General features: G+C 33.2%; 1 protein-coding gene across 14 annotated transcripts in view; it reads right to left on the bottom strand.

Moving 5' to 3' along the window:
* Positions 1–24,547, bottom strand: part of ATRNL1 (attractin like 1) — a 487,687-nt gene that overhangs the window by 236,077 nt on the left and 227,063 nt on the right. For all 14 annotated transcript variants that reach the window (XM_068688793.1, XM_068688795.1, XM_068688794.1 and 11 more), the window contains exon 25: positions 691–752. In XM_068688793.1, coding sequence (XP_068544894.1) covers positions 691–752 — 62 coding nt within the window. The remainder of the gene's footprint in view (positions 1–690; positions 753–24,547) is intronic.

Raw genomic sequence — 24,547 nt, 5'->3', positions numbered from 1 at the left:
TGAACACAGTTGTCTGTCAGTGTTTGCATTTTACATACGCTTCATGGCTATTGAGGAATATATTCATAGCAAGATTTCAAAGCACTGTAACTAATCCATGTATATTAAAGTCTGTGACATTTTATAAGACAGCTGAACTTTTAAGAAGTCTTTCAATGGAGTTTTGTTGAGATCCTAGAATAGTTGTCCATTTGCAGAGGAAACCAATTCCTGCACTGCTGCCACAGTTAAATCTCCTCCATCATTTACTGCCTTTCACAATTCACCTCTGACCCATGAAAGTGAGTGATTTAGGGGCCTTTATTAAAAAATAATAAGACATTGAATAGAATGAGCATTTCTACTAATTTGGTAAAACACTTTAAAAAAATACATGAACACAAAATACTTAAGTAAATCATAAAAATTACTTCAGTAAAGCTGGCTTCTCTTAATCAGTGTAATAAGAAATACTGCATAAAGATCAGTCAGATGCATAAGTGTGAAGACTGTACCACTGATATATGAAAGATGCCAACAGCTGCCTTTACTCGCAGGGCAACAGCCTCTATCCTCTACAGTGCAAATTACTGAACAGAGTTTAAAGACTTCCTTTCAGACATTTCTTAAGATTAAGGAGCTGGGCAATGTACTTTTTTGATGGAATAGAATCAGCATGATTTCAGTCAGAAAAGAGAAAAAGCAATTTACCTGAAGAAGGTGACAAAGAACTGCACCAGATCCATGATAGTATTGTGCTGTGAGAAGGCAATCTGCAAATAAAATAGAAGTAAATTACAACATTTTCAGAGCCAACTGTTCTTTTTAGGTTGGGGCTTTATGGTTTCATGGATGATCAGCTTCAAGTGTAATTTCAGTCTAGTGTGCACACACCTGCATTCACCATAAAGTGAGGAGCATAACTAACTCCCATGTCTTTGTATCAACATACAAACAATGAAATATAGTCTTTCTGCTGAATTAAATTTAATAGAAATATCCATATAAAACTTGCTTGGTATAAAAAATGAAAGCAACATGCAAAATATTAATATATCATATGAATATAAATCATCTTTATAGTCAACTATGTTTTAACTATCACCATTTTCCATTTTAATTACAACACTGAAACATGGTTTTGGAAATGACAAAAACCATTTTGTGCTTAAAATTAATACATTTAAAATATTTTAATTGCATAATTTGAAAAAGAATGTTAATTTTCAAAGAAAAACAGATAAATTCTGGTGCATAATAAACTATTTCAAAGCACATTACTTTAAAGACAAAGTAATAAATGTTCCTTCAGGCTACATTTCTACAACCAAACTAGAACATGCATTAGTTCAACTCTTTACTGTAATTTTTCATGAAGATTTAATAATTATCTCTAAGACAGCATACACACAGATGCACACTCACACTTACATGGAATAGAGCCCATAATTGTTATTATAATTACTTTTCACTAATGTTAAGGACTGCACTTAATACTGAAGTTATAACTGCAAATATGTCTAAGTCCCTGAGTTGCTCAATGTTTCATAAAGTGCAACTATTAGACTAATGCTATGCAGAATTTCCTACTTTGAATTGCACAAAGTGTTTATCTAACTGTATTTTAGAAATCTTCATGCAGTTAAGATCTGATCATGGCTAGCAATTATTCCAAATTAGTTTGACTCCCTTTCACAGTCAGGTTGTGAACTTTTGAAATTATAACTCATGATACTCGATAAGTATTATTTTAACACAAAGCTATAATGTAAACTTTAGTATTATAATGGCATTACTTTGTCTTGTGACAAAGCTAACCATAGGCCAGATAACTTAAACCCTAAGGAACAACATGCAAACTGGAATACCAGGAATAAGCATGGGGGCACCATCATGCAAACACGTCTCTTAAACATAATTTCTGCTTTCTCTTTACTAGCAATGTACTGCTGCAAGTAATTCTGGCCTTGGAGCCAGTGTAAAGACAAGAAGCTGACAACCATGTAGGATTAAAGCAGGAGAGAAAAAAATGGTCAGATTTGCTATTCCAGTCTAATCTACAAGTGTCTTTACACTTGTTCAATATAAGTAGAAATTTAATGTTCTCAGAAACTTTAACTTAGAATCACAGAATTCCTAGGTTGGAAGAGACAAGATCATCGAGGTTACTGTCATGATGAATACTGCTTTAAAATTGAGAGATATTAGGGAGTTGAAAAAAGTTGAATACAAATTACAAAATTCGGCAAAAGTGGCAAAGTATCTCTTAATGCCAACATAACCTTTACTTTCTATAGAAAAGATAAAACCTGAGCAAGGACATGAAGATTCACTTGGCCCGATATAAAAGTGCATCCAAAGCAGAAAAAATTATTTAAGAATCTTTGGTAACAGCTTCAATCTGTACTTTAAATGTACGCTAGAATCCCCTCAAATAATATTTAGCTTTCAAGTTAACTGCTGGCTTTTCCAGAACATTTTCTGCAAGTACCATATTTCAGGAGATGAACTAACACCAAGAGAAAAAAGCTTGTCAGTTTCAGCAGAGTTCATATTTTGTGACACTGTTAGAAGGCTATTTTCTGAATGAGCAATTATATTTTGCATTACTGCAATTATTTTCATTTGAGGTGTCAGCATTCACTGAAAGACTCTGTTACTCCAGAAACAACTACTGTCAAGGAAAAGTCCTGCAATGGAAAACTGCAATCTGATAAGTCTCATATCAGGACAGTATTACATCTTTTTTTTTTTTTTTTTTTTTCCTAAGAGACTGTGCTGCCATCATTTCTCTTTTTCAACACACAGCAAATATGAACCAAGCACACTTACAACATTTCAATGCTTTTGTATGCATATTAATGATTAAATACGATTTGAATATCCCTAAATTCAAGATGGGATAGACTTTTTTTTTTTTTTTTTTTTTTTTTTTTACAAAAATACAGACATAATAAGAATGATTTTACATATTCCACCTACTTTTAGTCCAATAATCTACTTAAACATTAGCAACTGTAATTTTTTTTGCTCAAGTTCTTGTTTACATACCTACATGAGAAATTCTATCTGTAAAACTTACTTGTTTGGTTGTACAGGACATAGTTTAGAACAACAAACAAACAAAATCCAGTAAAATATAAAGTTCCGTTCCAGAAGTAATTTCAAATTTTATCAAACATTATCTTTGAATGATGGTAAGCTCATGTTTAAAAGATGAACTACAGCATTTTCTGAAGAAACAGTACCATGCATCTTAGACTAATTTCAACACAGAATATTAACCAAAAAACTGATACATAATTTAATTATAAGTACATCATGAAGGAGCAAAGAATGTCATGAATCTAAGCCTGACACAAAGAACCATAACATAATTACAAAGATTTATTTCCATACGATTTTCATCTATATACAAATGGTATTGTCTTTTTTTTTTTTTTTTTTTTAATTCTGCCTACATAGACAGAGGATGAGACAAGGAAAATTATTTCAATCCCAGTAGTCTACTTTGGAGTTAAAGGTATTGGAGATGAATATCTCTTTTTTTTTTTTTTTTTCATTGGCAATTTGCAACACATCACAGTTAAATAGCCCTCATTCTCACCAAAATATCTAATAAGCCTATGGATGCCACAAATATTGTCTCTATCTTCTAAATGAAGATCAAGGAGAGTATCAACTCCATCATTTCCTACGGAATACAATTACCAAGTGCCATGTGGTAAGTAATTACGTAAACCAAAAGACCTCTGCGAATTAACATGCAAAATTTCCAGCATATTACTAGTTTCCTTGTAGAAAGAAAAACAATAATACCTCTCCTTTACTGAGCCTAATACTGAAAAAAAAAAGGAAATATGACAACTTGAAAAACTATGATACATAATTTGCAATATAATTTCAGGTGTAGATGCTAATTCTTTCATTCACCAGCATCAGATCTCTAAAAGAAAATTACAAAATTATTTCTAAGTCCTTTAATGGTTTTATCTCAGCAAATTCATTACACATGATAAACGAATAGTCGGTTACTAGTAGCTTTCTGAGCTGCAAATCACAAAACTTTAGGCCTACTACAAATCAAATGGCTTTGGTTGTGTTCAGGGGTCATGCAATGTCCAATTTCAACACCCAGTTCACAAAAAATAGAAGTTTGGCTTCTATTGCCTGAGCCTTCTGATTAAAAATATTTAAAAAGTGACAGAGCTCCATCAAGACTGAAATGTCCAATAATTACCATGGACAATGTGAAACGGAGAAAAGATGAATTTTTGCTGGGTAGTTTGGAATATTCTAATAGCAGTGAAGCTCCAGCTATGAGGATCTATGTTAATAAGACAGAGCCATAGGCATCAATATATTTTTCACAAGATAAAAATGAGTCAAGGGCTCTTCTGGTTGCCCGGTACAGATGACCTGAAAGAAAAATAAAGGTTGGGAAGATTGCTCAGTTTAATTAAATATTAGAGCATATAAGACATAGTTTTCTTGGGTGGAGTAGAAGTGATAAGTAAGAGAGGACGATGAATTTATAAGATAGGAAAGTCATAAGGGAAAAAAGTGGGATAGACAGTTTATAACCTGAGAAACATGGAAAGATGAACACGTGCAAGGAAATTATAATATGCCTAAAACTGATACTTCTAAAGCCAATGCTTTTTGTATCCTAGTCTCAAGGTTCATCTTGTGAAGGAGTTGTGAGGTTCAGTACTGAGAAGTAAGAACTGCAGCAACTGTTTTATGAAAAATGCTCTATAATTAAACTCTAAGCAATTGCTTTCAACTTGGATTTAGCTTTGAAGTCTGATGCTTCTGTATCAGACACGAAGGACTTGTGTGTCTGAAAGTTTGTCTAACTTTTCCAGTTATCCAGCTGGCTTAATAAAAGATGCAAACTTTTATCTCCAAACCTCATCTTGCAATTTTAACTTAAGAAATATTGTTATAAGATATGCTTTTTCTATCAGTATTTCTCCCTCGATTTTTTACTGGGTGAATATTCCAGAGAGCGCTGCAAGGATAAACAACATTATCTATGTAATTTCTTAATTTTTATAAAGTTTTGGTGACATGCAAAATGTAGGAAATACACTTTATGCTGAATAAATGACAGTTACTGATCGGTGAATATGCTGAATTTACACTTTTGGACACAGAGATTTTTCTGATCTTCTAAAGTTAATGTCTGAAGGAATACATTTTTCCCCCCTGCTCTAGATGATTCATGTCAAATTCACCTTTGCCATTATTACCTGCCATACAGCAGTAGTACTCTTACAGAACAATAGGTCAAGATCTGTTCCACCCCAAAAAATCAGACAATTTTGAAAGTCTAACTTAGGGACATCTTTCATATGGAAACAGTAAGTCTTGCCTTGGAATTTTGTGTCTTAGTTTGAAAAAGAAGCTAAAGAAATCAATACTAGAGAAATCAATCAAGCAAAAGGACAAAGAAATGGAAAATCAAGCACAACAAGAGCACACTAAATACAATATAACATTTGCAGTAAACATGAACCTAATCCATGAAATTGTTCAAATATTCAAATAATGTGCACAAAAAGCAATTTTAATCAATTCCCCATTTCATAAAATTATTCACTAATGTAAATTTTATCTGTGCAGGCTTTCAGACAGTGACCAAATACTTCCACTAATACAATTATTTCATCTTACACTGTTAACGAATGTAGAATGAACAAATAAGAGATACTAAAATAAATATGGGGTAAAATTTGGTAGATGGTCAAATTATTAAACCTGAAACCATAATACAACAACATAACCCAAACTAAACTGCCTGGACTGTGTTGATAATGCATACTTAAACCCCACAGAATTATTACTTCCTTCAGTATCATCAGAACTGTAATTGAATTTCTTCTTGGATAAAACTATTACACACTCCCACACTGATACTGTGTATGTTCTGAAGCAGAAGGAATGGATATTGATTGAACATGAAGATTAACTCATTTTGTTGTTCATCCCTTTTTACATTTTCTTGAGGAATTCTTTTTGACTGAGACAATTCTAGACAATAAACATAAAAGTTGAGGAAAATATTTATGTAGGTTAGCACATTCTTGTACATAACATTTTATCAGGAAAGATGGTAAAGATCAAATATTGTCATAATTTGGGAACAGGTTGTTGAAAATTTTAGATATGTCATAGGCTTTTACATTTACTATTTGTTGTAGGAGCTTTATGTATAAATTGTGCAGAAACTTGACTACAGAGACCAAAAATAGACTATTTTTAAAGACATCCTCTACTACGTAATATTTGGGTGAAAAAAAAAACTCTGTTGATTTCTTGGATATCAGTAAATACATCACTGAAACTCATGATTTCTGAATAATCAGTAATCATGCAAGAAAAGATCAGTTACTGGGATATTTTGCTAAATATAACTACAACTGGGAGGCTAGTAGGAGGGCTAGAGAGAGAAAAGAATGGTAATGATTGCTCTTTCACATTGGGCTTTGAATATGAAGAGTGACCTGCACCAGTGAAAAGCAAACGGTAGGAAACACTGTCCTTTTCTCCTGTGCTTTTCCCAACAGGCGAAGCACAAAATCTTTTATCTTCTACTTCAGTAAAAAAAAAAAAAAAATAAAAAAAAAAAAAATCCAAGATAAAGGACAAATTTGCTACCAATGAATCCAAGTTATTTCTGTCTAATTTAAAGAAACATTAAACACTTTCATGTGGAGGCAAAAGATTTTCATTTTTTCATTTTATATATTGACTTTCCTAGAAATGCAAGATGAAACTTGAAAGAATATTTCTGTGAATTTTGATGTGAAAATTAAAAGTCTTGTCAAAATTAGTAAGCTAGTTTAAAAGGGTCAGCAGACATTGGAAGGCACTTCGTAAACAAGTGACTGAAGTAGATGTGGGACTAATATTATATGGGATAAATTTACTTGTGGAGCTGCACTTTCTCTCTGCTAACAACATAGGGAGTCTATGTTTAGTTTAGATTATATACATAGTGTCAGACTTTGAATTAAGTAATATTAGGTAAGATAAATTTCTCCTATATTTTCTAAATGCTGATTAGCTATTTCTGCAAAATAGCATAATGCTAAAATAGAAAAATAAATAATATTCCTTCTTGCTGGAATGAAGTGATCAGAGAAGTAATATGGAGCTAAGTGCCTTCTGTCAGAATCCTACTGCTTTCTGCTGTGTTAATGCCAGAAAAGAATTTAGACCAATTTTGACAAACAGTCCTCCCAGTTGATGAGAATTAGTGATAGTAAAACTTTCAATAGAGAATGAAAGATGAGTTCAAGAAAATCAGACTCAGAATCACAGCCTTCACATCAAAATTTGATAAACAGCTTCTAGAGATTAGTTCTGCATGCTGAAGTCCTGTCTCTTGTGATGGCATACATTAGATTATCCAGATACCCACCCCTTTCTTTCTCAAATAATGTAATAATTACAGGATATTATTTCCACTACTGAGAATGATGAGAGGTTGAAAGATAATCTACATTTGTATTCAAAAGAGACAAACAACATCCTTAAAGTAAGTTTTTACAGCTGATTATTTTCCTACATTACACTTTGCCTATTAAAATCAATATGCATACACTATTATTTTACTGCTATATTTAATTTTGTGCATATGTACACATGCATACCACAAATGCATACTACACAGAGAAATCCTCAGTTATTAACTTTGAAGTAGTAAAGGAGAAAAACTGGGGGAGAGGGGCCATTACCTAATTTACAGTGTAATTTAGTATGCAAAATAACTTCACAATGATTAATACAGACATTATTAAGAAATTGAAATATTGAATATTAAAGTCAATGAGAGATTGAAAGAGAATTAAGAGGCACAGACAAGGGAGAAACAACATGTTTAAAAATTAAATTAAAAATTAATTGACACCTATAATACCTACAGCACCAGAAAGTTATTTCAGACATGTCTTTGCAAGACTGAGTTTTCTCATAAGCTGACTGAAACAGCAAAGTTTCTAGACAACTTATTCAGAAACTCTGTTTCACAGAAGTCTGTACTGGAGTAATTGGACAGGCAGGAAAATTAAATATAGAAGTTGAAGGAATGGAGTCAGGGAATCTTTCAGGCAGAGTTGAATGAAGCCAATAATAGTTTTAAAAATGCTACAAGCTAAATTCTAATGCAAAGGGAAGCACTGCATGATGATATGGTTTTAGTCATCAGACTAAATTAAAGGAAAATCTATTCCTGTTGCTTGCTAGAATCTGATTTCCCTCTCTTCAGCTTTCTTGTTGTGACTTCTTGACATCTTGTTATGACTTAAATAAGTTAAAGAATCTCCTTCTTTGACAGTTGGGCCTGTTAGAGAATGTTTTCCTATGTTAGCATAACCACTATTGCAGGTAAAGAGAATAAATAACTACCTAAGTACAGTAATACCTTCATTCTCATCTGATGTAGTATGACTGATGGATTACCAAAACATAAGGAACTCTTGCCCATACTAGAGAATCCCATTCAAACAACTAGCAGACTGCTATCGCTCTAGAATAAGTCAAAACTGTAAATTATATTTATTCAAAAAAATAAATATAAGAAATCTCCGAGTTTATATATGTTTGATATAGACCCATATGATATTTTTGTCAATGTCAAAATGGAATTAGTGGTGAAAGGTTAAATCTGCTGGTGCCAGCACCCTACTCTCATGTTATTCTGTCAAATGGTGACTAGGAGTAGAGTTGATGAAGCAATTTGGAATCCTTTGTGGGTTCTTATATCCAATAAGATACCTACCAACCACCACTATACAGCTAATTTTTAAGTAATTGTTCTGTAATTACTGATGCTACAGAAAGCCTATTGGAAAGTTTTTACTTTATAGCATGCACATAAATGATTTAAAAAAAAAAAAAAAAAAAGCTTCCTGAGTGCTGAAGTCAGAAAGATGGAGTCAAAATTACTTTGACAGAGTATATTTAGCTTTACAATTCTGTCTGATGAATCAGAGAACATTCACTATGGTGAATACGTCACTTCCCAGCAGTTATCGTATGGTGCAGAGAAAGGTTCAGAGCTCTTTCTCATATGAAGAGTTAAAAACATCTCTGCAATTCAAGGAATACAAAGCTCTAGTATACACCAGTCAGCACTTAAAGATCTCAGCTCTTGAATTGCTGACTGATCAGACAGGGTGCAGCAGGCACAGATAGAAAAAACATTAAACCATGTCATCTTAACTAGGCAAACCAGAGCATAAGTTTCTGTTAGGGCAGCTAAAGCAAACATTTGTCAAGCCTGACGAGCACTTGGCCACTTCCCCTCCACTCCGGCTCCAAACCACCTTTTCACTGACCCTTGATGCAGAGAATCCTGCAACATCACATGCACTTAGCCCTGTTCCACCATAGAGCACATGTGGATGCAGAATGCCATAAGAAGAAAAGCCTGGTACTTTGCTTAGTTTGCACAATCCACAGAAGTTAACTCTGAAGGAAATTGGGTACCTTTTAAAAATGGAAATGCTTACAGAATGAGCAGAGGCAACCTGTGGAAAATGCATGCAAATTAAAGGGGAAACATTCTGTGTAACACAAAATGTCTCACAAAATGGCATGCTTAGGTTTTTGTTCCTGTGTCTACTACAATGTACTTGAAATATGATTATGCTGACTCCCTGACTTCTCCTTACAGCCTACAGGAGAAAATAAGTGTTTGAGGATAAGGCTGCAGACATCTTAATGCTGTTAAATCCATATGTCCTGCTCTTCTGATCTAAGCAAGGGGTAATGGATGTTGCGGAAGGATACACAAGTGCCGAAATGTTATAGTGAATTAAACTTGTGGACAATTAACAACTTTTTACTTGCCTCTACTCAAATTGTATACTGTTCAAATAAGTTTAATTTACAAAGCTATCCAGATGGCTTAGCATAAATGACCTTTTACTATTTATCAATATGTAATTTTCTTACTGTTGTAGACTATTAAACAAAAATAAAATTCAAAAGGAATCAGATCAAATTAGAAAACAAGAGCTTTTCAGGGGCATGGAGCACTGAAGAGTGGTCATAGAGCAACTGATTCTGGCTTTTCATCTTCAATGATTGGATTTTATTTTTACTGTTAGTCTATAAAAATCTAAGCAGTGGCACCACACCACGACAAATGTATTTAAAGAGTAAATGAGACTGAAGTTGAAATGGCTGAAGGAAGTAATAGTGAACAGGTATTTAATTATTTTCTATTTTTAAAGAGGTTAATAGCAGTCTTATTTCTACAAAGTGTCACTTTAAACCTACAATAGAAATGTAATCTTATTTTATATAAACTAGTTGATAGTGCAAGTTTCAGCTCACCAAAAAGTGGACCCTGATTTCATACTAAAAAATAAAAATCTGATTCATATGCAACGAGATACATCTACATTATACCATTGATCTGACAAACTCAAAAGTGTTTGTCCAATATAATGGAAAACAGTATATTGATCAAATGACCAGTGTTTAGATTTCAGTCCTTCAGGCAACAAATACAAATTTATAGTTACTTATTACAGAAACTAGAAAAATAATTTTTGACAAATATTTCATATGAACTAAGAAATATATGATTTCAGAACTGACTGATTATTCGCTCCTCCATTTTCTTAAGTAACTCAATTTTCATTAGACATGGATTAGAGGTCTTACCTAAATATATATATATATATATATATATAAAAGCCAAATAAATATTAGTATTTCAGTATCTCAGAACTGAAATATTAACTGAAGGAAACTATTTATTTCTTGAAAAGACTTTAAAAGATTTTAAAAACAACTGTTTATGTATACAGCATTCCATGGGGATTTGTTAACACAGAGAAAACGTATCCCCAAAGAAAAGAAGAATTCTTATATTCTAAAGTTTATAAACATGAAAAATGTCCTATTTTCTTTTCTGCATGGAAGACATTTTTCACCTTTCCTAAAAATAAATAAATATATATATACATATCTACATAGAGCCATTTGAATAACTATAAAACTTAGTATGATTTACAGTTGCCATTTACAGTTCATGCCTACTTGTATTTATAGAAATACATATAACAGGGAAAATGTGCTGCTAAAAAGTATAATGTATTTTTAAGAATCTGTGCCCTTCTCTGCTTAGATACTGAGTACAGCTGGTTTTGCCAGACAATCTTCTAGTTAACACACTGGTTAGTTTCCAGCTTAACAAAAAATGATAATAAAAAATTACGGGGCTACATAAGCTGGCTTTTTACATTTGTGCATTGTTTTGTTCATTTTAAAAATCAAATAGTTAGAAAAGGCAAAATATGCACTGAAAATTGCATAAAGATCATGTCATTCAAAATAACGTATGTAACACTCATTGGTGAGATGCCAAGAAAAGGGCAAAGCATTTACTTAAACACGAAGAGAGTAATTTCCCAAAGTTTATTATTATAAACGAAGAGCATGCTATAAAGCTGCTGGAACTATGGAATACAAATTTTTTATTTGCAATAGCACTTTTCTTGATTACTCTGGATTAGCATATTTATGAGGTTACTCAGCCTCAGGTTTTAACCCACAAATCAAAGGTTTATATCAGCATGGGTAATGGATTACACCAAAGTCTACAGTCTATGATATCCCAAAGGTATCTCTCTTTCAGAAGATTTATGTATATAATACACCTTTATAGAAATTACATTTTCTGATCTTTTGCATGGTGCTTGGTGATTCCTCCCTCTAAAGTGTAAAACAACTGAAAAGAAGCATTCCCATTCAGCAGAGAAGTTCATTGATGAATCTTCTTGTTCCCCTCTTCACATATTGATAAGGCCATGAAAGAGGCTTTCATTCCTTGAGTGCTACAACAAGAGTAGAAGTCATTGTGACATCTGATACAATTAAACTTCCGAAAAGAGAAAGGGAAACTGTATTCCATTGATAATTTTGTTCATCTCATAAACAGTGCTAATGTAGGATAAACCTAGAAGATATCACCTGAAGGTGAAGGCTGACTACAGTAACACTGTTGATGGTACTACTGACCTCTTTTTGACTTCAGAAGAGATAGAATTTCAGCACAGAATGATAAAACAAAAAAAATATATATTAAATTCTTTGCCTCTCATGAATGACTATAACTGGACAAAAGATGTCAGAAAGGTGGCTCACTCAGGTGAAATGAATTTTCATTGTGAAATGATGGTAAATGAAGACAGAAATCCTCATCAAACTGTACAAGAAAAATGTCCATCAGCTTTATCGCTGCTTCGGTTTCATAGTGAAGATCTCCATCTATAGTCAGAAAAACTGAGGTACACAAAGAAGGGTCTGAGAGTCAATTACATTTGTGTATGTGAGAGTGAAGATAAAAGAGGACAGATACTAACCTATATAAGTTCAAATATCCAACCTACAAAGATATGATAAAAAAAATAAAAATGATTAAGCTTTCTGTTTTGTATGTATATTCCAAGTAAGCAAAAGTATTTCATTGTTGTTCTTTCATGTGAGAGATGCTGTCCACTTATTTATACAAGGACAAGACTATTCTAATAAACCTGCTGCTAAAATAACAACTGTTCTTACTAAAGGAAAAATATGAATGGCTTCAAAGAAAGTGGAAGAGGTTAACTGACCTAAAAAAACCTCAGTCTACTAGGAAAGAAAATATATAACACACAAGGAAGAAAATGAGTTTAATGTTCTCCCTTGAAGAGGTGATCAAAATCCAGAAAGTGACAACTGAGACTTTTACAAGATAAAATGAAAATTAAATGATGAGGATTAACAGAACACATTGTGATCCAATTTTGTTATGTTAATTTTACACTCTTTCATTTAATTTTTATCCCTCACTTGAAACTCCTATTATACTGCAAGCTGTAATAAATTTGAAAAAAAGCAGAGACAACTGACAGCTTAGATTTTACTCAATTTTCTAATACATTCTGTAGAGTCAGGCTGATATACCACTGATGTATCATATATCATATCCTTGACTGATATGCTGTCAGATCCAGGGAAGTGTTTGGAAAAGATGCAGAGAATTTTAGAATGCTAGTAAGCAGGAACCTTTAATGTCATATTTTTTTAAGAACTTGCAGTAATTAGCTGGGGAAAGGTGGATGAGTAACTAGCTTTCAAGGAGATTCAGAAAAATGTAAAACACAAGAACAGGACCTGCTAAACTGAAATAGTTTTTTCAAGAAGCCATGCTGGAAGATGAGCTGCCACCCATCTAACATTTTGGTAATGATACAATAGACCATGCTGATATACACTGGCAATGGTCATTTCTGTGAAACCATGGGGTTTGTAACAAAAGCTCCATAACTGAAATGTCAAAATGAGAGTGTAATGAACGAGACATATGTTAGCTAGAACTGTGATTTTGAAGGCTCCTTGCACAATTCAGAATGGGCTGTCCCCACCTCATGTACAAACTGCAAGGCACTTCATTCACACTCCCTTAAACTCATAAGGGCCTCAGTCATTTAGCAGAAGAAAAAATAAATAAATCAAGGTTGGTAACACTGAGAGTACTTTCTATTCCCACTTTTTAAAATATTTTCAAACATGTTTTCCAGAAGTTGTAATCGTCTAATTAGGCATGTGCAAATGACTATCAACTACTCAGTTGTTGAACAGCTTTAACAAAAAAACAAGAAAATAAACAGTGTTTTTTCTGTTAAAGTACATTATGCTTTCAGAGAGCAAAGGATAATACTATACAAGGGCCCTACAAAATTACTATACTGTCCTGAACACTGTTGAGACATAGATGGTGTCTTTTCCTTTCTTATATTGAATATTTCATACCAACTTAAGAAAGAATCATTAAGATCCACTCTTGAGGACACAGCTATCTAAATTCTTTTTATTTGACTAGAAGAAATGGCAACTGTAGAGAAGAATTTGATCCCACAATAACGAATAACATCTTCTGAACAAAACAAGTATATGAGTCAGGGCAAAGATCCTGCATGGAAAACATTCAGGGAGATAATGAATTCAGTTTTTGTTTCACATATGCATACTTTGGAATTCTGAAACACCTCATTTGCTGCTCCAAATCTGTATGGCAGGGGAGTTAGGCAATGAGTAAGAAACCTACTTGGAAGAGTAAGTCAACTGAAGTTTGGGTATCTTCCAGCTTCAGTAAAATTCATGCTTCAGTAAAATCATTTCTATCTTTTAACTACGGATGTATTTCAAAAATACAATAGAGCAATTTCTAAGAAATCCTTTACTGTTTTATTTTTGTTGTTGTTGTTGTTTTGTTGTTTTTTTTTTCCTAAGGATCAAAGATAGAGGATGTAGCTTTGCATGCCCTGCATGAACAGCTTTGGATTTAGACTGATTTTAATCACACTGCATAGGAGGCTAAGGGTCTTAAAAATTCAGTGCCTACAAGATTTATAACAAGAATACAAGAGAGATGGCCTTAAATATATGGAACATAAGACAACGTCACAAGTGTGTGCATTATCAGGCATCACAGAAGTAAATGGAAAAAAATATTTATAAAGCACCAATTATTCACATTAATTTCAGAGGGACAGGACAGAATATCAGGTTTAGGTACCAGGCTTCTACAGAAACCTAGGAAATTTGAGGTTTCTGCTTGCTCTCATTAGTTTTGACAAGGTTATTATTGACTGAGCTGGCTTCAAAATATATAAAACACTTTTGGTTACTGCAGCTTTTATAGGGAAAGATTACTTTTCCAAAACGAGAAAACATGGGAAAAGTTCTTGCTTAAAAACAAACATTCACACACACAAAAACAAACAAACAAACAAAAAACTCTTGCTTTAAACCTGAAATATTTTATTGGTAAGCTTTAGAAACAGAAAAAGCAGTTTTCACCAAAAATTTGCTACAAAATCACCATAGCTGATAAGCTCCAATTACTGAATAAACTTGAGCAGGCTTTTGTGAGAGTGGTACTGAGCAGGGTATGGAGGAACAAATATTAACAGTGCCATTCCCAAAGAGCCAAGTACTTTAAAACATAATCCTGACTTATTTGGCTTCAAGCAGAGCAAGGTGCTGAAAAATAAAGTTGAAAAATTAAAATCATAATGTTTACTCCCTGCAGGATGAACTTTCTCAAGTATGGTTTTTACAGGTATCTTTCTCGCCAGCAGCCATGTGTAATAGATATCCTCAGAGTATTTCAGGAAGGATTTTCAGTACCCTTTTTGGGACAAGAATACTGCAGAAGCAGTCTCTAAGATATCTTCAACTAAATGCATTGACTACAGTCAAAGAGAAAGTATTGTGTTTTGTTGTTTGTTTTTTTTTTTCTCCCAATGGTTACAGAAATTCCCAAGATCACTCGATTTTATTGCACACTTTTTCCAAATAAGAACATACATTTTTCGATGAGAAATGAGCACATTTATAGAAAATACTCTCTTTTAAAAATATATTTATTATTTCTGAGACCTACTATTTAATTGCTTTCTACATGCAAGTTTGTTTCAAAATTATTTTATGCATTTATAGAGGGCTTAATGCTGATTTATGTTGTTTACTGAAATCTTGATTTACCCTGTTGGGAAACAGTTTGATGAAAATAAATAGTGTGACCATATTCAAATGTTAGAGGAGATTTTCACAGATGAAGTATTCTATAAATTTCTTCATTAAAAGTGAAACAACATTTTTTTCAGTTAAAATATATTCTTATTAATATAGTTTTTAAAATGTTAAGACAAATTATTTCATATTCCAAATGCCTCTTTCAATATGAACCTAAATCAGATCAAATTAAAATATTGGAAATATCATTTAAACACAAGAAAATTTTTACTGCAAGGGTGACAGTAGACTAGAACAGGTTGGGCTTGATTTTTCATCCTTGGAAATATTCAAAATCTGAGTAGACACAGACTTGGGTAACCTGCTCTAGTGACTGTAATGTAATGCTTAATTTGTAAAAATAAATTCTACGCTTGTTCGTTATTGGTCTAATTATTGCATTGTAAAACAATGTCTGCTTTATGGCTGTCTCTGTAAAATACTATTCATTTAATTTTAACCTACCTGAATAGTTAATTTTTTTTTTTTTTTGCTAGTAGACAGACAAACTGAAAGGATTATCACATTTTACGACAATTAATTGAGCTCTTTTGGTCCTTTTTTCTTTTCTTTTATTATGGACTTATTAGACTGCCAGTCGTTTGCAACATCTGGAAAAACTGCATGCATAAATTGAATGTTGAATATTCTCTTTACCTGAATTTTGTGAACATGATGACAGATCTAAAGGGTTACGAATCTGGTGAAGGGCCTGGAACACAAATCCTATGAGAAGCAACTGAGGGAACTGGGGTTGTTTAGTCTAGAGAAGAGCAGGCTCAGGGGAGACGTTATTGCTCTCTAAAACTACCTGAAAGGAAGGTGTGGGGAGCTGGGGATCAGCTTCTTCTCACAGCTAACTAGTGATAGGACTAGAGGGAATGGCCTCAAGCTGTGCCAGGGGAGGCTTAGGTTAGAAATTAGGACACATTTCTTCACAGAAAGGGTAGTCAGGCATTGGAATGTGTTGCCCAAGGATTTGATGATCACCGGGGATGTTTGGGAAAAGTTTGGACCTGGCGCTTAGGGACATGATTTAGTGGGGTGATATTGGTAGTAGAGTGATGGTTGGACCAGATGCTCTTGAAGATCTCTTCTAGCCTTAATGATTCTATGCATGGAGAAAAAATAGAATATTTAAACTTACAGGACATAGGAAAATGACTGTTGCGAACTAACAGGGTGATCAGGTCTCATGTCCCATAGTGATTAGTCATCCTATCAGGATGATTAGTTTACTAAAGTCTACAGAACACTCATGAAGACTCATGCTCAGACACAAGCTCTATTTGCCAGTATTCCAAATAAAATCTTATATAGAAATAAATTTAATTTAATTTATAAATAAATAAATAAAAGATAAAAAGAAATCTCATCTATGTCCTTGGAAACATTCAAAATTCATTTGGACTTCATCCTGGGCAACCTATTCTAGCTGACACTTCCAGAGCATTTGGACAAGATAACCTCCAGGGGTCCTATATAACTTAAAACTTTCTGTGATTCTGAGATACCAATAAAAATAAGAGGCAAGAAATTAAATTTCTGTGGTAAGTCTACTTTCTATCTCCTGATTCTTGGTATGCAAAACAATGTAAGATATTAAAATTTTTTGCACTTAATTTAGAAACTCGATAGCCACAAAATTTGATACAGAACGCTAATGTAAAATAATACAGATTGATATATGTTATGTGCATATAAACATGGGTTTGAAATGGCCCACATATCAATAACTACAACTGGATGTACCAGAGAATCTATTAATAAGGCTATGGACAGAATAAACTTTCATAAAGTTACTACATTTGAATCCAAAAAAAAAAAGGTTGAAGTTAAAATGCTTTGGCAGTTCCCAACCATGAAACTTTAAGCCTTCTGACTGCACAGCTAATCCCTGGTGCTTTCAAGTTCTTAAATTCAATCAAACTTAAAATTTTATTACAGCAAAGGGGAAAAAATCCCTTCATGTTTACATTTGTACTGTACCTGCCTTAGCTAAAAAGCATCTTTCCTAAAAGCAGGAGTCTTAATATCTTCATCACTGGTATTTGAAATTGTCTTCTGTCAGTTCAAAGATTGGATAAAAAATAGGACAGAGAATGGACCAAATTAAGTAATAAGGAGGGATGACTACAGGAAAAAGAGAGAATCCACAGAGGGTCTTCAAATGTACATACATAGACATATTTTACTTTCAATAAGGAATATTTATGATTAAATTAAAATCAAACGGAAATCTGTATATGGTGTATCAACATACTACAAATATAAGTATCTTCACACCAGACTTAGAATTTTGTTTTTCTGAAAAACAAAAGTCTCTTTTTGTTTTTCAGAAAAGCTTTAATACTGAATTGTCTATAAGGCAAATCATCTAGAACCATGTTTTATTTCTTAGAGTTAACACTAGAAATAAGAACCTCTAAGCAATGCAATTTACTTGTGGTGCGATCATCACTGTCCACCACATTAATCAGTTTCTTCTACTGTGTTGTATTTCTACTTCTCTCTCTCTCTCTCTCTCTCTGTATGTATATATATATCATAGGATCATAGAATGGCTTGGGTTAGAAAGGACCTTAAAGACCACCTAGTTTTCTGGGATTCTGATTTTTAAAATATCCATTCACCTCCCATTTCAAAAAAATTAAAAAAAAAAAAAAATCTAATATACAATAATAAGCCTTAGGCAGTAAAGTTTTAAAACTTTAATTTTTAAGTGATACATGTATGTAGTAAGATTAAAGTATTACCACTGAATCTTTGCATATCTTTTCGTTCAAAATTATATCAAATAAAAACGGTTGCTCTGATTTAAACTTCTGTTCTTTGCTCATTTATTTTGCAGTAATTTATTAACTTTATAGTATAACAAAAACACAATGCCAAGGATGAACATACCTCAATAGTGAATCATCTCTGTCACAAAATTTCTGATGCCTTCTCCTTAAAATGAATTAATTTATCCTTATTTTTCATTTGCTTCTTATCTACTAAAATTCTATCTATAAATTTTAGTCACTTGTCAAGGTCTCCAAATATTTATTGTGCTATAATTTAAGAGCCTGACAAGAATCAAATACACCAGAACTCAAGTGCAATTTCAGGTCAACTCCTCCTTTATTGAACATTGATATGTTTTGATCTGTTTCCTTGACTAAGTCATTATACCAATATTCCATTTGACACATCTATTAAAGATGTTGTTTTTGGAATGTAAAAATTCTGACTAATCTGAAAAGAAAGTTACAGCTCTCAAATCAAACCAAAATATTAATAATTTTCTCTAATGCTTGCAACACAGCTTATCATAACTGTGATTATTTGAAACTCCAAACTGCCCACCCCCCCCCCCAAAAAAAAAAAAAAAAAAAAAAAAAAAAAGCAACAATTGATCTATTTGTTTTGGAAAGCTAATTTCAAACAGATTACCAAATGATCTTAAATGTTATTCAAAAGGTTTGTAATAAAGTGGCACAATACACTACTAAAATACAACAAAAAGAAACCTAAACAACAACAACAACAAACTAATGTGTAATCTAAAGAACTAAGTGATATTACCAATTTCAGAATATTTTTACCCTATTAACATAAACATTCATAAACATTTCATTATATGTCATATTATAAATTGTATCTTGAATTTTTAAAACCTGATAATCAGTTGGGGATGGTGACCAATTACTGTTAATCTGTGTGTGCCTTTAAATAAAACTCCAAATTCCATTTTATTCAGTACAGTAGAAAGAACAAACCCTATTCTTAATAGGGATCAAGAGTAATATGTGAAAAACTGAACTGAAGTGGTTCAAAGCAACTGAAAATAAGGACTAATACACTTACTCTACACTTTCAAGTGGAGAAAAAATAAGTTCTGAATCCCCGATAAGAAAAAAAAAATAAATAAAATAATGTTGGGAGTGGTGGTGACTTGATGAGAGTGAAATGCTATGGAAAGGCTATCTGCTGGCAGCTTCAGAAGAAGAGAACCATCAGACCTGATTCTGTACAAAGAAAGGAGAAGCTATGATGCTAAAAGAGCTTATTAAAAATTTCTAGCATTGAGTAAGCCAGGTTTTTAGGGTCAGTGATACCAGTGTTTATTCACCTACAAACTTGTAGGTGAATACTTGTAGTTCATCCATAATCAAGACCAGTGTACTAAAGAACAGAAACTCTGTCAGAGACATTTACTTCTAGGGATTTACTTGTCATTAAAAAGCTGATTGTCTTGGGGAGTAGGTCTTCCACAACATCTAAACTGCAATTTGAGATGTACTATCAGAGGAAAAGCCTGAGTCAAAAGATGAGGATGCAGTTGGTAAGCTGAAAATTTAGAAACTTAGTCTAGAGTTAAAAACATGAGTTCCAGAACAGTCAGAAACTGACTCTTTGAAGCTGAGGTATGTATAACCTCCAGAGCATCCACAGCTTTAACGGATTGGCAGAATCTGAAACTGCATCAGACTGGCCAAGACCTTTCATCCTCTGCTTGAGAGTAAATGCCATAGTGGGTGGGTAAAGAAACACCTCACATCTCAGTGCAATGTTTTTGGGTTATATATATTTCAATTAGATGTCTAAAGGAGAAGACCACTGTTTTATACGGAATAAATATAATAGCTCTATAAGTGTTACAATATTTAACTTGTTGCAAGATAAATTACACTTTTATTTTTTGTAGTCTGTTCAAATGCTGGACTTACATGTCATGTAATAGAGCTTGGTTTGAAATATAAGTATCCATAAAAAGGTGATATGATAATACCTTGTGCTAATGGTGTCATTATCAAGCTATAAAATGATGCCATTATTTTGCCCAATTGTGTGGCTTCATGCCCAAGGCCGTTGTTCCAGCTGGAAAGAACAACTCACAGCAATATGACACATTATGAAATTTCCCTAAATACGTAAGAGATTTCATAAATGGAGTGCATTTATGTAAGCCATGCTTATACGTAATAAGTCTCCTGATGTATATCTGAGAGTGGGAAATCACATCTAACCATCCCTACCTAAGAGTCCAAATACTTGAAATATTTCATTGATACGATATAGACTGCATCCTCAAATCACAATTATTAAAATAATTTCTAACACCTTCTACAAGTAAGCAACTGTCAGAAGTTAGGGAATTAGTGATAAACTGTAAACAGGTGAAGCTAAAAAAGAAAAAACTTAAAACTCAAAAGCCAGTCTTTTATGCATATAAAACCAGCAGTTATAAATACAGCTAAATACGACATCTGCAACATTTCTCCTACAATTTGAATATCTTGTCTGTTTCATGTAAACAAACTATAACACATTGCTTACTCTGATCGTCCCTGAGACCCAGTGAGTCCCAACTTTGTCTTGTAATTTCTAGAAAAGACCAGCTGAAAGACCTTAATATTCATTATTAACATCTGGTCAGTTATTAGTTTTGCACTTCAAGCAGGATCATTAGCAAAAGCACGTTCCTCATCATGCCCACAAACTGAAACTGCAAAGGGAAGAATAATTCTTGGCATCGTTCTCACATAAGAAGCAAATCTAAATTATGACATCAGTTGCAGATTGACTTAATAGTAAATTACCAAATCCAATTTACTGAAGACCTAGTAATTTAGTTTCAATCTAATTTAATTCAATTTTAGCTCTGATATATAAATGTTGATTAGCAGTCTATTGCATAAGAATATAAAGTACTTAAGTTTCTTAAGTTTCTGCTGCTTAAGCTGGAGTAGATCTGTTCATTTTTTGTTCTTTCAAAGACTAAACTGAAAGGTATCAGAAACCATACAAATGTGACTAAAATTAAACCTGAAATCCAAGCCAATTAATTCAGCAGCATATTTTTCTACCATGCGGAAAAAGATAACATTCTTTGCAAGGAAACTGAGCTGCAAATGTCCTCCATTCTTTGAGGCTGCACTAACATATGTTTATACCTGTGAAAGTTAAAGCTACAACTACAGCTCTTTAAAATGCATTTGACTAATGTTTAAAATTTAGATTTTAATAACGTGGCCATAAAATACACTTTCAAACTTAACCAAAATACCTAACTTAATATAATTTATTTTACTTTTTCATCAAAAGAAAAGTTTAAAGGAACAAGAGAATAAGAAATATTCAAATGATTAGAAAATAATGGAAATTTTGGGGGAAAAAAAATAGATCAGTGGTCTAAATTTGCTAGCCAATTCTTGTAGCCTACCTTCTTGGAAGATTAGCTTGCAAAAGAATCATAGAATCATAGAATATCCTGAGTTGGAAGGGACCCATAAGGATCATCAAGTCCAACTCCTGGCATCACACAGGTCTACCCAAAAGTTTAGACCATGTGACTAAGTGCACAATCCAATCGCTTTTTAAATTCAGATAGGCTTGGTGCAGTGACTACATCCCTGGGGAGCCTGTTCCAGCGTACAACCACCCTCTCGGTGAAGAACCTCTTCCTGATGTCAAGCCTAAACTTCCCCTGCCTCAGCTTAACACCATTCTCACAGTTTTCAGATGCCCACCTTTGGCTGGAAAATAGTTAAAGAGTTAACTAAACACTTAATAATGATCCATTGTAGTCATAAAAGAATGAAATGGAGAGGAAAAAGCTATTCTTCTGTTGATGAATATCATAGCTCCATGAAATCAACAGCAAAAATTTTCTCGTTCCCCTGGCAGTAACATCCACTAGTACTCTATTCATGCTTGGCTATTACGATGATGTTTGCTACTTTTATAGTCTGAAGGCCTTATCATATAAGGCCCAAACAACTTACGTTCCTTTCTGCTTCCTAGTACTCAAAGAAATGAGGAAAAAAAAAAAAAAATCTCACAACTGTGTTATCTTCACCAGCTGAAGATAACGGAATGGAAAAGGAAAATACAATAATAAAGGAAATATAAAGGAAAACAAAGATTTTAGAGACCTTTGATCATGTTAGGAAATCAATAGGACCTTCTGGATCACAGTTCTTTGCCAAATCTCATCATAAATTTTGCATTCACTGGGTTGCAATATGTATATATGTAAAAATGACGCACAAGCCAGAGTTTTCATATTTAATCTGCTTGAATATACCAGCACAACACGATGTGCATCTCAGATGCCAGCCATAGCAACTGTAATGTCACTGAATAGGTTTAACATCATGGTGTATAACCATTTTGCTAATTTTTATTAATGACAATTTTCTATTGGTTATTTACAAGAAGCAACTTCTAGTTTATTCAGAATTTAAGTTTTTATTTGTGACTGATTTTCGTTGCTGAATGGTCAACTTTCTCAACTTTTTCTGATTTGGAGAAAACGGACAGGAAACACTTAGCTGAGACTATTCAGAGTTAGACAACAAAGATTTTTAGGAGAGAACTTCTCAGATCCTTGTCACTAAAACAACCCCTTTGGGAGCCTCATGATCAGGCAGGCTCCCCCAGGCTTGCTGCTTGCCAGAGGGGCTTCCTGGTAATCCATGGACACTGAAAGAGCCTCTTGTTCCAGCCAGATCTGTGATATAAACCCTCTCTCTGGACAGTACTTGAACTTTGAGATCTTCAGGGAGTTATTCACAGTGACCTTAAAGAGTTCTGTGATCTTTTGCTTTTGAGATCTTCTAATACTACCAGATGAAAGCACAATGAAAAGACACTTCAGAGAGCAATACTGATATGTGCCAAATCATTATTTTTTTTTCTCCCCATATTACTTTTAGTTCTCCCCATATTACATTTAGTGCTTGAAGGCAGGTGAATGACAGTAAACAACTAAGCTATGAAAAGCTAAACCTAGCCCATTTTCACATAACATAAAAGTGTACCATAATTAACAGCCTAAACAGATTTTAATTCAATCTCAGGATAGGTAGGATTGTATCAATATACAGTTCTGGTATTTAAATTACTCTGACATGTTTACGGAAATGTTGGTTCAGAAAAAAATGAATTACGATAAGAAACATAAGTGTTATATATTTTACATACATATAAAGAAAAGTAAGTGGCATCAGGAATATGTACCCACCAGGCCATATTCAGCCTTAAATATCTGTATCTCCCTTTCAGTTTCTCTTCTCAATTTAGTTTCTTCTTATGTCAATCACCTATTTCCCTGCTGACATACATTACTTTGAGTACAACAGACCAGACAAGGGAAAGGTATTAAATAAAATAAGTGAATACTTTTCAACAAGTTTATATAAATACTGATGCAGTACTTGTGAAAAATCAGTTTCAGGCTTGTAGTTAAAACCTATTTTGTGACTAAATGAAATCTGTTTCTGGTGAAAGAAGGATCAGTGAATTTCTACTGTGGAAAACCAATGCTACTTTGCAGCAAATTGTTATGGCTGTGAGCGTAATGAGGAAAAATAGCTTTAAACCTGAAACTAAGTTTTAATGTCACATGAACCTAATTTTTCTGGCAGTGATGTCTCAGACAAGGTCAGAATAAAAGCATCTTCTGAAAGTGTCTCAAAATGTCCTAGAAAGTTCATAATTCATACAGCTTAGCTTTTCCAAACTGAACAAATACTTCCTATCTTTTTTTCCTGAGAGAATAAAAGGACCAATAATTCCTTATACTATTTTTTCTATTAACTACACTCACTCCTTCATAAAAGAATATATCTTGCTTAGCTGATCACAAAGCAAAACCAAGGAGTTCATACATAAAGCAATTTGTGAACAATCCACATGCAATAATCAGGCTATTCAACACAGCCCCAACAACGGGAAGAATTTGTTTTCATTGACACATGAATACTGAGTTAATAATAGGGTGTTGAAAAGAAGGTACCTTAGAGACATTAAAAAACTACCCTACACTAACAAAAGACCACTGACTAATTCTAGAGTTAAATTTTTCAACAACAACAACAAAAGAGCTTAATACATACAGAAATGTTTCTAAAGCTGAATTAAAAGGTTTGCATTGCATGTTTCATAAATAAAAGTGTTTCTATACAAAACTAAAGAGGATGATTAAAATACCTAT

The sequence above is a fragment of the Anas acuta genome, chromosome 7, assembly GCF_963932015.1.
Source record: "Anas acuta chromosome 7, bAnaAcu1.1, whole genome shotgun sequence".
In the NCBI taxonomy this organism is placed as follows: Eukaryota; Metazoa; Chordata; class Aves; order Anseriformes; family Anatidae; genus Anas; species Anas acuta.
This window is presented reverse-complemented; position numbering and strand designations above follow the sequence as displayed.